The following is a 16,149-nucleotide window of genomic DNA, read 5'->3' as shown; positions in this document are numbered from 1 at the left end:
TCCAAAGACAATGACAAACCTTTTCTGTCAGAAAAAAATCAGCAGAACCAGGGGTCACGATTTGAAACTCCAGGGAGGAAGACTCAAAACCAATGTCAGGAAGTATTTCTTCATGGAGAGGGTGATGGATGCCTGGAATGCCCTTCCGGAGGAAGTGGTGAAGACCAGAACTGTGAAGGACTTCAAAGGGGCGTGGGATAAACACTGTGGATCCATAAAGTCTAGAGGATGTGAATGAAGAGTGGGTGGCTCATGGGAATGATGGCTACTGCCTGGAGATAATACCCTTATTCAATAAACATACACACGATTAATGTGACTCCAACATTGCTCTAAGCTTCAACGGCAAGAGGAAATGTGGAAAAAAGAATTTGCATTCACAAAAAAGCAGGGAGTAGCTTGCTTGTTATGGTGGTTACTACCCCAAACCAAATAAGCCTGATACTTCACTTTCAATGAATATCCAGCATAGCTCTCTGCTTCAACAGCAGGGGGAATGAAGAAAAGTGGATCTATATACAGACAACAACCTACAAGGAGTGAATTACATAGTCTGGGTAAGTGGATAGGCATGGGTGTAGCTTGCTTATTGCGGCGATTACTACCCTGACTAATTAAGCTAGATATTCACTTAGATGCAGTTCCAACACTGCTCTCTGCGTTAATGGTGGGGGTGGAAGGGAAATAGAACCAAAAGGTTACAAAAGGTTACTAAGAGCCAAGACTAACAGTATGAGAAAAAAAAAAGTGCAAAGCTTGCTGGGCAGACTGGATGGGCCGTTTGGTCTTCTTCTGCCATCATTTCTATGTTTCTTTCTTAGGACCGCTCCACAGAACAAAAAGATGATCCGAAACCCGAAAGGCATTAGTGACCTCAAGGTAACACATGAAAATCCATTTAACATCTATATGCTGCAATTCTTTAGTGTTAGGAGAATCTCATTCTAAATCTGGAAAGGCCAGAAGTTCCACCAACTGATTTACGTGAAAGGAAGAGACAACCTTCGGGAGAAAGGATGGAACCGTTCTTAGCGATTCCCAGGAATCCAAAAACTGTAGAAATGGTTTCAGATAGGAGAGGGCTTGAATCTCAGAGACCCTCCTAGCGGAGCAGATAGTTACCAAAAACACCATCTTGAGAGTTAAATCCTTCAAAGTAGCTTTCCTGAGGGGCTCGAAAGGAGGTTCACACAACACCCGGAGCACCAAGTTAAGACTCCAAGAAGGACACATGGAACGTACCAGCGAGTTCAAATGCTTCGTACCTCTCAGGAAACGGACCACATCAGGGTGTGCTGCCAGAGATGCCCCTTCAACCTTGCCTCAGAGACACCCCAAAGCTGCAACTTGCACCTGGAGGGAAGTAAAGGATAACTCCTTACTGAGACCCTTCTGTAAAAAAGCAAGGATCTGTGGTACCGAAGCCATACGAGGGAGTACCCCCTGCTCGCTACACCAAGAATCAAATACTTTCCACACCCGGACATAAGAGAAGTAGAAGTCTTCCACGCTAGTAAGAGAGTGGATATAACATCCTCAGGATACCCTTTCTCAATTGCCTCCTCTCATTAGCCAGGCCGCTAGACAAAAGCAATCCGCCTGATCGAAAAATACCAGACCCTGACGCAGTAGGTTTAGAAGATGACTTAGGCGCAGAGGACCGTCCACAGCCAGGTTGACAAAAGTCCACAAACCATGGTCTCAGGGGCCACTCCGGAGCTAAGAGGATAACCGTCCCTGGGTGAATCTCTATTTTTCTCAGAATCTTGCCCACGAGATTCAATGGAGGAAACACGTAGAGCAGTACATCGCGGGGTCAAGGAAGGAGCAGGGCATCTACTCCTTCTCTCCCATGTTCCCTTCTGCGACTGTAGAAGCGCGGTACCTTTGCATTTCTCTGAGTCACCATCAAATCCAAGTGGGGAGTACCCCACCGACAAGAAATGAGAGTCATTGCTTCCAAGGACAACTCCCACTCTCCAGGGTCCAGACGTTGACGACTTAGAAAGTCCACTTGCACATTGTCGACCCCGGCTCTGTGAGAGGCCGCCAACCAGACTAGATGTAGTCCGCCCAGTCCATCAGCTTTTCCGCTTCTAAGGCTACTGGACGACTCTTTGTGCTGCCTTGACGGTTGATATAGGCTATCGTCGTTGCATTGTCTGACAAGACTCGCACCGCCCATGGTGGATGAGAGGCAGAAATCTCTGCAACACCAAGCACTCTTCCCTTGTTTCCAGGCGATTGTTGGACCATTGCGCCTCCTCCTGTGACCACTGGCCATGGGCTGACAGATTGGCACACAGCCCCCCAACTGGAAAGACTGCCTTCCATAGTCACAATCACCCGCTGAGGTACTTCTAGGTCCACACCCCGCTTCAAATGGTCGAGGACAAGCCACCAACCAAGACTGGACCTGGCGGACTCCGTGAGTGGCAAAGGTACCTCGAATTCTTCCGACATTAGATCCCAGCAGGAAAGCAAAGCTCTCTGTAAAGGTCTCATATGAGCAAGGCCCAGGGGACTAATTGCAGACTGGATGCCATACAGCCAAGAACCTTCCAGTAATCCCAGACCCTGGGTACTGGCAGTGACAAGAGAAGTTGAACCTGAGACATCAGCTTGACAATCCGTTCCTGCATGAGGAAGACTTTGCCGACCTGAGTATCGAATCGTGCTCCCAAGAAGTCCAAGACCTGGGAAGGAAGCAGGTGGCTCTTGGGATGATTGACGACCCAACCGAGGGAGCATAGGCGATGTAACACCTTGCGTACTGCCAGCCTGCAAAGGTCTTCTGACTTCGCCCAAATGAACCAGTCATCCAGATATGGATGAACCAGTATCCCCTCCCACCGGAGAGCTGCCACAACACCACCATTACCTTGGTGAAGGTATGAGGAGCTGTCGCCAACCTGAACGGGAGGGCCCGAATCTGATAATGCTTCCCGAGGATCATGAAGCGCCGAAACTTTTGATGATCCTTGTGGATTCTGATATGCAGATATGCCTCCGTCAAATCCAGTGAAGCTAAAAACTCTCCACCTCGCACCACCGCGATGACAGAGCACAGAGTTTCCATACGAAAACATGATACCTTGAGGGCTTTGTTCACCTTCTTCAGGTCCAGAATCGGATGGGAAAGAGCCTTCCTTTTTGGGGACCACGAAGTATCTCCCGGTCCTGTACTCGTCCGGGGGAACGGGAACAATGGCCACAAGATCTTGCAGCCGGCAGAGGGTTTGCTTCACTATCTGTTTCTTCACTGGGGATCCGCAGGAAGAAACCAAAAACAGGTCTCGCGGAGGCCGAGCAAACTCTAAAGCGTAATCATGTTCTATGATGTTTAGAACCCACTGGTCCGACGTTATCTTGACCCACTCCTCATGATACAGGGAGAGATGACCATCTATAAGTGGGACGGAGGAATGGGTCAGCGCTATCTCATTGGGAGGACTTGGATCCCGAAGGGTCCTGGGTAATTCCATTGCGGGTAGATCTGCTTCCACAAAAGGAGTGAGAACAAGCCTGGGATCTCGCAGATGGCTGCTGCTGTTCAAAGGAAGGAGTCCTGTTCTGATGAAAGCGACGCTGACCCCGAAAACGAGAGCGGGAAGGAAAGAAATTCCTGGGGCCCTTAGGCTTGTCTTCAGGGAGCTTATGAACTTTATTGTTTCCCAAGGACTTTATTAACTGTTACAGATCTTCTCCAAAGAGAAACTTGCCCTCAAAAGGTAGTGCTCCCAGCTGAGACTTTGAAGAGACATCGGCAGACCAGTTGCAGAGACATAGGCGTGTCCTGGCCAAAACTGCTGACACCATAGTCCGGGACAAGGTACGGAGAAAATCATATAAGGCATCTGCACTATACACCATTGCCACCTCTAAATGCTCAGTCTGCTCTGCTTCCTGAGGAAAAAGATCCCTAGCACTGAGCTGTTGGAGCCACCTCAGGCTTGCTCATTGCATCAGAATGCTACAGACCGCCACCCTGATCCCAAGCGCAGACACCTCAAAAATCCTTTTGAGATGGACCTCGAGCTTCCTGTACTGGAGATCTTTTATAGCTGCTGCTCCTGCCACTGGAATAGTCATCCGCTTGGTGACAGCTGATACCGAAGCATCCACCTTCGGAACCTGAGATGCTCCAAGGACTCATCAGGCAGGGGATAGAGCTTATCCATAGCTCACCCCACTCGCAGGCTCGCCTCCGGAGTATCCCACTCTCGGAACATAAGTTGCAGGAGCATGGGATGGAAAGGAAAAGCCCTAGCTGGACTACGTAAGCCTGCTAGGACCGTGTCCACTGAGTCGTGCCCGAGAACCTCTTGAGGGGGCACAATCCCCAACTCGGTAAGGACATGCAGTATCAGCGGATCCAACTCATCCCTCAGGAACAAACAAAGTACTCTCGGGTCATCACCTTCCACCGGTACGAATCTCTCAGGCTCCTCATTGTGATGGAACCGGGGAGGGTCAGGGCCCGGGAGTTCCAGCGGATCCGGGGCTGGGAGATCTGGCGAGTCTGAGGCCCCCAAGGCAGGATCCCCTGATCTCGGAGCCTCTGAATCCTGGTAGCCCCCTGCGGAGATGTCCCCCTGGGGACTTTCCAAGGAGGGGGCTCTGCGCACATTGTATGAGCCCCTGGGTCACCCTGTTGGGAAAGGCTGGCCATATAGGCTTTGTGCATCACAGCACAAAGTCGGTAGTAAAAGGGGCCTAGTCCTTTAAATCCCCTCGGGGGGGGCCCCAAATTTGCGGGAGAGTCTGGCAAGGAGCCCTGAGGACTCTCAGGGCTCAAATCAGGAAGAGAAAGTAGAGGATCCCCTCCCCCTGCTGCATGAGTCACCATGGCAGCCAAGGAATCTAAAATGGCTGCCATTCCCATACTCAGCGGGAATGGGTCAGGCCGACTCCCCTCCTTCAACTTGCTGATGTCCTGCACCACGGGCTTGAGCTGCGGGCCTGCCCGCTGCGGTCGATGGACCCTCCTCTCTAGGGAGGCACAGAGAACAAAGGTCTTCGTGGGAGAGCCGCACAGCCGGCTCCCCGCAGGCTGTGCACCATGAAGAACGTGACATGGCTGAGGTAAGAGGCACAGGAGGGATGAAAACTTGCCTCTGGAACCTGGGAGAATGCGAGTACACAGGCCAGCAGGAGCCGCTCCAATAGAAAAAACAGCTCGCCGACTCTCTTTCCTTTCTTTATTTTATTATTTTTTAAAGCGGCCTCACTAGACTATCCATTACTTGTGGACATGCATTTTCCATCACAGGTCCCATTACTTGGAACAACCTTCCACCATACATTAGACTCATCTCAGATCCCAAAGAATTTTTAAAAAGCACTCGAAATGTCATTTATTTAAATTAGCGTTTAAAGATATTAAAGAATCTAAATTAATCTATGCTCCCTTCCCGTGCCAACTAATGACCACCCCCAACATGATAGCTGAGTAATACCAGAGTAAGTTAGGTATATTGGGTCCCTCTCTGTCCCTATAAAGTACTTGTCTAGACACCCTGGGAGATTTCCTTTTCCAGATAAAAGGAAAAATCTTTCTCTGCCAAATACGCATCGTTCCCTCTGGTACCTCTACCGGTAAGGTCTGAAACATATAGCAAAATCGAGGTAGCATGTTCATTTTAATCACCGCAATCCTGCCGAACCACGAGATATCTGATCTGTCCCACCTATCCCTGTCTTGTTGTATCTGAGAACCATAGTTGAGATGATACAATTATCAAGGTTAGAGCCAAGTTTGACCCCAAGGTATTTTATATAATTTTTAGCCATTTGGAATGGTAGGGACCCCCCACTGCGGCATACTGTTCCACTGGCATGGAAACATTCAATAGTTCAGACTTGTCAGCATTAATTTTGAAACCCAAATATCTTCCAAAAACATTGAGTTCCTCCAGAAGGTTTTGTAAGGATGTACCAGGATCCAATACTGTAAATAACAAGTCATCCGCAAAGAGCGACATCTTATAGTCAGACGCTCCTATACGGATTCCCCTTATCTGATTATGAGACCGCACTTGTGCCACAAGCGGCTCAAGCGAGAGAGCGAACAAAAGAGGTGACAGGGGGCAGCCCTGTCTAGTACCCCGCTTAACCTCAAAGGGTCCGAATATGCACCATTGATTTTTATTCTAGCATGTGGGTGCCCATACAACTTCTGAATCCATGTGATAAATGAATCGCCCAGTCCCATACTCTCCAATACCTGAAAAAGATATGGCCAATGCACGTGGTCTAAGACTTTCTCGGCATCCACTGCTAGTAGGTCTGCCGGGATACACTGACTCTGAGCCCACCACATCAATTCAACCATCCGACGAACATTGTCCGACGCTAGATGCCCAGGAATAAACCCCGACTGATCAACTGCCACCAAAAGTGGCGCCACCTTCCCCAGGTGCACTGCTAAGGTTCGGGCCAGTATTTTAAGATCTATGTTGATCAATGAGATCGGCCTGTATGATCCACAGAGTGTATGATCCCTCCCCGGTTTCGCCAGTACAGTGATGCCTGCTGTGTTGGCTGCTGGTGCAAGCAATCCATCATACCGTAGGGCATTATACATATTCACTAGGGGAGTTATTAATTCGGCGCTAAATACTTTATAATATCTAGCTGTGTACCCATCTAGACCTGGGGCTTTTCCGATTAATAATACTTAGGACTTCTCCTTCAGTCAGTTCAGCATTGAGCCTGTCCCTATGCTCAGGAGGTAACCTTGCTGTGTCTACACCATCCAAGTATTGTGTTATGTTCTGTGGGGTGCACTGAGTTTCGGCATCGTATAATGTCTGATAGAAGTGTGTGAATCGGTGCCCTATATCTGCCTGTGAGTACACAAAATTTCCCTGAGGGTCCCTGATCTTGGTAATCTGAGTCTGAGCATCCTTCTCCTTTAACTTCCTCACTAGTAGTCGTCCTGCTTTGTTGCCAAACTCAAAATGCTGTTGTTTTAACCGCTCTAGTTGGTAGGCAATTTTACCTAGCTCTAAGTTATGTAAAGCCCGTCTTGCTTCCTTCAGGCACGCTAGGGTAAGCTCATCAGGAGAGCGTTTATGCCAAATTTCCAATTTATTAATTTTTTCCATTAATACTAGTTGCTCTTTATCTCTATCTTTCTTTACATTGCAGCCCTTTCAATAATTAAACCTCTCACATAGGCCTTTAAATTGTCCCACAGGGTCCCAGGAGACACCTCCCTATTATCATTGCTATTTAAAAAGGTCTGGATTTCATCTTTCAAATGCTTCACAAAGGTGTTATCTTCTAGAAGACTATTGTTTAAACGCCAAAACTTGGTGCCCGGCCTGCGTCTCCCCAATGATCAGTATAATCCAGATAGGTGCATGATCTGACCATATAATATTTCCTAATTCTGCTTCTTTGATCAAACCAACCAGTTGCTTGTCTATTAAGAAAATAGTCTAGTGTGGAATATGATTTGTAGGGGTGAGAAAAGAAAGTGTAATTACATGTTGTGGGGTTGCGTAACAGTCATTCTTATATTATACCAACAGCATACAACTTGTGCAACAAGCACAACCGGTGTACTGCTGGAAAAAATGAGGCAGCCTGAATCACAGCAGGATGGATGTAGAAGGAGTTGGAGTAATACTGGAAATAAGTTCTTTAAGACAGATTGTCCAAAGGTTGAATCTTGTCGTCCTTCTTTGTCCAGACAATAATGAGCTGCAAAGGTGTGAAGGGAACTCCATGTTGCAGCTTTACATATGTCAAGAATGGGCACTGAACGATAGTGTGCTACTGATGTGGGCATAGCCCTTACTGAATGTGCTTTTACTCGCCCCTGGAGAGGAATCTTTGCTTTTTCATAACAGAATTCAATACAGTCTGCTAGCCAGTTGGAGAGAGTCTGTTTTCCTACCTCAACTCCTGGTTTATTTTTGTCGAAAGAAACAAAGAGTTGGGTGGATTTCCTATGGACTGCTGTGCGGTTGAGGTAAAAAGCTAGTGCACATTTACAGTCCAAGGTGCGTAAGACTCTCTCTCCCTGGTGAGAACGAGGTCGAGGAAAGAACATAGGCAAGACTATTGACTGATTGATATGAAAATCTGTCACTACTTTTGGTAAGAATTTGGGGTGAGTGCAAAGGACTACCCTGTCATGCAGGAACCTTGTATAAGGTGAGTATGTAACGAGAGCATGCAACTCACTGACTCTTCTAGCCGATGTAATGGCTACTAAGAAAAGCACTTTCCATTATAAGGAATTTTTCTTCACAAGAGTGTAGAGGCTCAACGGTGAGCGCATAAACTTTTTTAGTACTAAATTCAGGTCCCATTCAGTGACCAGTGGACGAATGGGAGGCTTAAGAAGAAGTAAGCCCCTCATGAACCGACTTACTAGGGGTTGTGCTGTTATTGGCGCATCCCCTATTCCCTTGTGGTATGCCGCTATGGCGCTTAGGTGTACCCTAACAGAGGATGTCTGGAGACCAGAATCCGACAGGTGGTACAGGTAATCTAGCAAAGAAGAAGTGGGGCAGGAGAAAGGTTCTATACCCTTTTGTGTGCACCATTTTGTAAATCTAATCCACTTAAAGTGATAAGATTTACATGTGGAAGTCTTTCGTGAAGCTACTAGAACTTGAGAGACTTGTGCTGAAAGATTAAGTGGTTGCAGAAATCAAGCTTTCAACATCCAAGCTGTTAGGGCAAGAGTTGTCAGGTTGGATGACGCAAATTGCCCCTGATTTTGAGTGATGAGAGTGGGCTCCTGTGCCCAGGCGGATTGGTTGTGAGATCGAGAGGTCGAGGAGTATGGGGAACCATACTTGCCGAGGCCAGTACGGGCTTGAGGATAATTGTCCCTTCTGTCCTGCTGTAGCTTCACGAGAGTGTTTTCGCTATCGGGTGGATTTTAAGCCCCCTGCTCGCGTAAATCCGGCCGGATTTTACGCGAGCAGGGCCCTCCCGCTCCAGCGCGCCTATTTTGCATAGGCCGCCGGCGCACGCAGAGCCCGGGACTCGCGTAAGTCCCGGGGTTTTCGAAAAGGGGGGGGGGGGGGCGTGTCGGGGACGTAGCCGCATGACGCGGCGTTTCGGGGGCGTGATGCGGCTTTTGGGGGGCGTGGTTTCGGCCCGGGGGCGTTCCGGGGGATATGGTCGGCCGCCCACCGGAACAGCCCCCGGGTCGGGTCTTGGCGCGCCAGCAGCCCGCTGGCGCGCGCGGATTTAAGTCTGCCTCCAGCAGGCGGAAATCCCTGGATAAAGGTGGGGGGGTTTAGATAGGGCCGGGGGGGGGGGGTTTAGGTAGGGAAGGGAGGGGAAGGTGAGGGGAGGGCGAAAGAAAGTCCCCTCCTATTTCGGAGCGGCCTCGGAGGGAACGGAGGCAGGCTGCGCGGCTCGGCGCACGCAGGCTGCCCAAAATCGGCAGCCTTGCGCGCGCCGATCCAGGATTTTATAAGATACGCGCGGCTATGTGCGTATCTTATAAAATCCAGCGTACTTTTGTTGGCGCCTGGTGCGCCAAACAAAAATACGCGATCGCGTATTGTTTAAAGATCTACCTCTATGAGTGGAATTGGAGGATACGCATATAGAAGACCTGTGTTCCAGGGGCGAGCAAATGTGTCCCTGGGGACTGTTTGTCAACGTCCGTGGAGGGAGCAGAACCTTTCCACTTTGTGGTTCAGTTTGGTTGGGCGACCCCAGTGTTAAACGTGGTCCAGTGACCATTCGTGGGGATTGAAATGTCGACTGAGATCGACCGTTTGATGCCCGTCAGATAAGTTGCTCGGAGATGTATGGAATGCTCTAGAGCCCAAGCCCAAATCTGTACTGCTTCCTGGCAGAGCAGATAAGAGCCTGTGCCTCCCTGTTTATGTACCATATTGCTACTGTATTGTCTGTTTGTATCAGCACAGTCTTGTTTGAGAGGCAGTCTTTGAAGGCATAAAGGGCATATCTCATTGCTCGAAGTTCCAAGAAATTTATCTGATGCTGTTTTTTAAGCGTAGTCCACGTCCCTTGTGTTTGAAGGTTGTTGACGTGAGCTCCCCATCCCAGGTTGGAAGCATCTGTAGTCAGGATGACTTGTAGATTTGCCTGTTGGAATGGGAAACTAGCTTTCAACGCTGTTTCATTTGTCCACCAGTGGAGCGATAGACGTAACTGGTTGGTGATTTGAATTGTGTACGACAGTGGTTAGAAAGCTTGTAGCCATTGAGATTTCAAAGTCCATTGAGTTCTCCTCATGGCTAACTTCGCCATAGGAGTGACATGTACTGTCGAGGCCATGTGTCCTAGTAGCACTAGAATTTGATGGGCGGATGCGAACTCATAATGTTTGCCAGTCGTGCCAAATTGTCTGCACGGTCGCTTGAAAGGGAAGCTTTCGCCACTGTGGAGTCGAGGTCTGCTCCGATGAATGTGATGAGTTGAGACGTCTCGATGTGGGATTTTGGATAATTGATGAGAAATCCCAGAAGGTGCAATAGTGATATTGTGATTTTCAAGGCAGAGAGAGCTCCCTGCCTGGATGGACTTCTGATTAGCCAATCGTCTAGATATGGAAAAACATGAATGCTGTTTTTTCTTAAATGTGCAGCCACTAATGCTAGGCATTTCATGAATACTCAAGGAGCAGAGGCCAGTCCGAATGGTAGGACTCGGTACTGGTAATGATTCTTTCCCATTACGAATCGTAGATACTTGCGATGTTGTGTGGAAATTGGTATGTGCGCATAAGCGTCTTGAAGGTCCAGAGAACAGAGCCAATCTCCCTTCTGAAGTAATGGAAGGATGGTTCCCAGAGATACCATCCAAAACTTTTCTTTGTGTAGAAATTTGTTGAGATTTCGGAGGTCTAAGATAGGGCAAAGGCCACCTGTTTTCTTTGGAATGAGGAAATAGCGGGAGTAGAACCCCTTGCCTTTTTGAGACCGGGGCACTGGTTCGATGGCCCTGGCGGTCAGCAAAGTAGACAGTTCTACTTGGAGTTGAGATGTGATGAGAATATTTGACCAAAGTGGAATGGGAGGAGATTGCGGGGGTATCGTATTGAATTTTAGGCGATATCCCCGATTTAGTATGGCTAATACCCATTGATCTTTTGTGATGAGACTCCATTGGTGTTGGAAATAATGAAGTCGACCTCCGACTGGTAGGGAGGGCATAGGGTTGAGAAAGAGGCAACTGTTCTCTTGGCACGGTTCAAAAATCCGCCACTGGTCCAGTTTGGGGTGGTGGCTGGGTCTTTTGTTGCTTCAGCTGATGTGGAAGCCCTCTCTGTGAGGGACGGCATAAACGTGCTGAAGAGGCAGGAGGGTAATACCTTCTTGGTCTGTAGAAGGGTCGCCTCGAGTCTCTGTGTGGTGGACGCCTTAGGGAAGTTGTCTGATCTGCTGGCAATTTTGATAGCTGATGGAGAGTCTCATGGTGGTCTTTCAGCTGAGATACCGTAGCTTGGATCTTTTCCCCGAAAAGATTGTCTCCAACACAAGGGAGATCTGCAAGCCATTCTTGGACTTCCTGTCTAAGGTCAGAAGCCTTAAGCCAGGCCCATCTTCTCGCATTTATTGCAGAAGCAGATAGACGAGTTGATGCTTCGAAGACATCATAGGCTGCTCTCACCTCATGTTTGCCAGATTCTAACCCCTTGTCAACTAATGTAGCTAAAGGTAGTTGATGTTGTTGTGGGAGGCTGTCCACAATACCTTGTACTTGTTTCCATAAGTTCCGTTGGTACTGGGTCACATACAGCTGGTATGCCGCAATACGTGCTACCAGCATGGACCCTTGATAGACCTTCTTCCCTAAGGTGTCCAAGAATCATTGCTCCTTTCCTGGTGGGACAGAAGAATGAGGTTTTTGTTTTCAAGCCTTCTTCTGAGCGGATTCTACCACTACTGAATGGTGAGGTAGTTGGGGTTTCTGATATCCTGGAGCATGCTGCAATAAATAAGTGGTATCTGTTCTCCGACTCACTGCAGGGACTGAGCAGAGGTGTTCCCACATTCATTGTTGCAATTCCAAAAGGACTTGATGGATTCGGATAGCCATAATTTCTTTTGGCGCATCCACAAACTGCAGTACTTCTAGAGCCTTATGTCTAGTATCCTCCTCTGTGATTAATTCAAATGGAATTGTATCTGCCATTTCTTTGATAAAATTTGTAAATGACAAATCTTCTGGAGGGGATTTCTTTCTCTCCTCTGGTGGAGAGGGCTCTGATTGCAGTTCTTCTGACTCAGTGTCCGTGTCAACATCCTTCCAAGGTGTATATTGAGGATAAGGGAAGTCAACGTCTTCTGGTTGGACATGATCGATGTGTCCTTGAAAGGCATCGAGGGTGTCTTCGGGACTCGATGTCGATGGAGCCCCGATGGTCCTGGGGCAGAATCGGAGTCTCCGTCGTCATCCTCCGATGATCTGGGAGCTGGAATGGCTGGAGTCATCGTGGGGGTATCGGCATCGATGGCTGCCTCGATGGAGTCGGTGCCGTCGGTGACGGCGGAAAAGCTTGTAATAAGGCATCGAGTCTATTCAGCAAAGGCTGAAAAATCGACTGCTCCAATGCCGATGCCAGTGTCAGTGCCGGTGCCGATGGCACTGTCAGAGGTTGTAGGTTCTTCAGAGCCTCAACGACAGCCTGTTGGACTAAAGTAGTCACTTCTTCCCTTGAAATCGGTGCAGTATCCACTGCCACTGGGGAAGGCACTGCTGGCGCTATTGGCACTTCCACGATGATTCATGGTGGCACTTCCTCTGACACTGAGCCCGGTGGAGAGTGCCACGGTTCTTCATGTACAGCCGGTGGAGTTGGCTCTAGTACACGGACTTTCTTGGGCATCGGCTCGATGAATTTCAATCCTGACGTCGATGGTTTACCATCCGCTGGGTCGATGGATCGATGACAATGCCGCTTTTTCTCCCAATGACTTTTCGATGTCGAAGACAAAGCTATCATTGATATCGACAGTGCCGGTGACGGATGGTCATTGGCCCGTGTTTCACCTCGATGTTTGGTTACCGAGGGAGGAGTAACTCTTGGGGACGACGTCGACGATGACAATGGAATCTTTTTGAATAATTCTTCCATCTTATTCTAAACGGGCACGCCTGCCCTTCGGTGTCCATCTGGCACAGGTTGAGCAAGCCCGGACGTCGTGGCCTGATCCCAGGCAGAGAACACATACATAATGTGGTCAGTAATGGACATAGTCCGGTTGCAATCCAGACATTTTTTAAAACCCCGATGCCATGATAAAGTTATGGCTAATAACGGTCGATGACCGGAGGGAATCGACAGTGGGATGATCGAAATCGATCATAAACTATCTGAAAAATGTACTCACTGAGACTATGTCAAAGGGAGACCCAATTATGAGAGAAATGTGACTGAAAATGTGAAAAGAAAAAGTTTTCTTCTCTGAGAAAATGTGAGGGAATTCTCTTTCCAGAGCTCCTGAACTGCTTTGCTACAGCAAGGTGGAAAAAAAGAGACTGAAGGAAGACCCCTGTAGCTGAGAATATCATGGCTTGCTGGGCATGCTCAGTAGGCCCACAGTGCCAGCCAAAAGTTTCTAGAAACTCTTGACAGATGTTTTTATGTACCAGGGCTCCATCTGATGATGTCACCCATATGTGAGGACTATCATCCTGCTTGTCCTGGGATAATATCTGTTATCATAACTGTTATTACATTTTATATTTTTGTAGGCAAATTGCCACACTTTTCGGCCATTCTTTAAACCCATGAGGAAGGAAGATTTTTCGAAACATGTATTGTGTTTGGCTTTGGGCTTTCAATATTGTTGTATTAGAAAGGCTTCTAATATTGGCGTACTTTAAAGAACTCTTTGATATAACGTTCACAAGATAAGTTTCTATAATAATTCATTTCTTCAGAGTATTTTAGATGCATAAATAAGAAAATGGACTAAAAATACAAGAGAACAATGATTATAAATAAGGTCTCAAAAACATTTTTTTCTGGTATTCTAATAAGTCCTAATACATGCGGGTTTTTTATTGAAGATGATGTCAGCGGTGGCAGAAAGACCAGGAAGATTCAGTACCACATCAGTAGGAGTGACATGAACATGACCCCATTACTAGCAAACAGCATCAGTGCCATCCTCATTATCAGCACTGCTACTGCTGTCCACTTTCCACTGATAACTTAAAAGCTCATCCCCATATTCATCTGATTAACCTTTCAAAACCACCCAAGAGCATCTAGAGAGATAGAGTCAACTTTGAAGCTTTCTAGCATTTTGGGGATAGAAGGTACCCACCATGGTCACCAGCAATTATGGCTGCAATGATAAGTATTCTCTCAGAACTGGCAACTAAAAACACAATTCTGTTTTCACTTCCAACAAGATTATAATTTCTAGATTTATTTCAAGCAAAAAAAAAAAAAAAGAAAAGGAATCATTACCTTCTCAATGCTAAGTTCCTTGACAGCAGAAGCACAATCCCACTGATGACATCAGCATGTTTGTGCAGCTCCATGGCAAACATATTTTCTAAAGTGAATGTTTCAGGATTCATATCAAAACTGGTTTCTGTTTTTGCCATGAGTTCTTTCCAATGCCTAAAATAATGTACCCAACATTCCATTATCAATAGTCATTTACAGAGAAAGAAGTACATTGCGCTACAGTACTGTGGCTCAAATCAGTCTCTGAGGTTCCCATAACCTGCTGGGTTTTCTGAACATGCCTAAAAAATATGCATGAGATATATTTGCATATATCAGAGACAGTGCTTATAAATATATCTCATGCATATTCATAAGGAATGCCCTGAAAATTCAATTGGTTGCGGGAGGGCAAAAACTGGTTTGAGATCCACTGGTCTAGTCTATACGTTGACAGAAGTAAAAGCTGTACCCTGAGCTGAAAACATGGAAAGGGTAATTTTCAAAGCGTTTTACAAGGGTAAACAACCGTTTCCCTTTATAAAAATCTCCCCTCCCCCACTTCATATTCCCCTCACAATACCTGCGATGTTACTTCTACCCACACCAAAATAAGGACAGGAAAGGGGCAGGGAGAGGTCAGGGAGGGAACGTAGGCATGAAGCTTTCATTTTGAAAGCCCCAAATATGCTTCCTGCAGGTACACTGGACCTGCTCATTACAGCCAGCAGGATTTTTATAGGGGAACCCCACATGGGTTTCCCTTTGAAAATGTTCTTGCACGCCCGCATCCTATTTGAAAGTTGCATCCATAATAGTGTAGAGTTAGAATAGTGAAACAAAGATGATAATGCACTGAGGAATTATTTTCAGTTAGTTTTTACATATAATAAAAATAAGTGTTAATAACAAGATATGCACAAACTTCTTTAAATCCCTCTGGATTGAGAGATCACTGCACTTAGAATTCCCTGCTTAGGACAGGGAAGAAAAAAGTAACAGTTGTAGATTATATTTTTAACTCTATATACATTATTTCCCATTGAAATATCACCCACACAAAAATCAGGTGCTAGATTCACAGATCCTTTGTGACCACGGTCATTTTTGAAAATTAGGTACCATGGATACTTTGCACCTAGACGAAGAATTTGAAAATCGCCTCTTTTAAGTGCAATGTTAAATTGCTCTACTGCATAGAACACAGTCCTACTTACTATTTGCATAAACTTTTATACTCTAATTACGTTATATACATTTAAGAAATGTACAGAAAATTCATGAAAAGAATTGCAACCTTTCTCGTAAGGCTTCATTTTTCAAATCCAGAAGCAATGGAATTGAATCTTTGAATTCTTTCATTTTCAGATCTAGATAAAAGGCCACTGGCATATTACGCACATCTCTGGGCAGCTTTCTAAGACTTTTCAGAAAACCATCAATTCCTTCCTGTAGGAACTGAACATTTAGATTTGCCCACAAAGTCTGAGACCATTCCTCCTTAGCCATCTATAAAACATAAGCAAAACAGCAGAAGGAAGGATTAATAATCTAGTTCACCACACATTCTGCATTAAAAAAAGGAATAAGGACTAAAAGACAATGAGGGAAACTTTCAAATGCCATTTACTCAGGCGTTTGCTCACCCTTTCTACAAGTAAAAGTAGGAACAGGGATCAAAACACAAGTACTACTCATGGGAAAAGTAGGCGGGCTCAGAGGATAGGTTAGGTCAGGGG

At 46.7% G+C, this 16,149-nt stretch overlaps 1 protein-coding gene across 1 annotated transcript in view; it reads right to left on the bottom strand.

Moving 5' to 3' along the window:
• Window positions 1-16,149, bottom strand: part of DNAH10 (dynein axonemal heavy chain 10) — a 952,322-nt gene that overhangs the window by 553,786 nt on the left and 382,387 nt on the right. Inside the window, 3 exon segments of the mRNA XM_029571350.1 lie at window positions 14,429-14,460; window positions 14,463-14,584; window positions 15,708-15,919. Coding sequence (XP_029427210.1) covers window positions 14,429-14,460; window positions 14,463-14,584; window positions 15,708-15,919 — 366 coding nt within the window.

The sequence above is a fragment of the Rhinatrema bivittatum genome, chromosome 11, assembly GCF_901001135.1.
Source record: "Rhinatrema bivittatum chromosome 11, aRhiBiv1.1, whole genome shotgun sequence".
NCBI lineage: Eukaryota > Metazoa > Chordata > Amphibia > Gymnophiona > Rhinatrematidae > Rhinatrema > Rhinatrema bivittatum.
The sequence above is the reverse complement of the archived record's forward strand: the minus strand, read 5'-3'. Positions and strand labels throughout refer to the sequence as shown.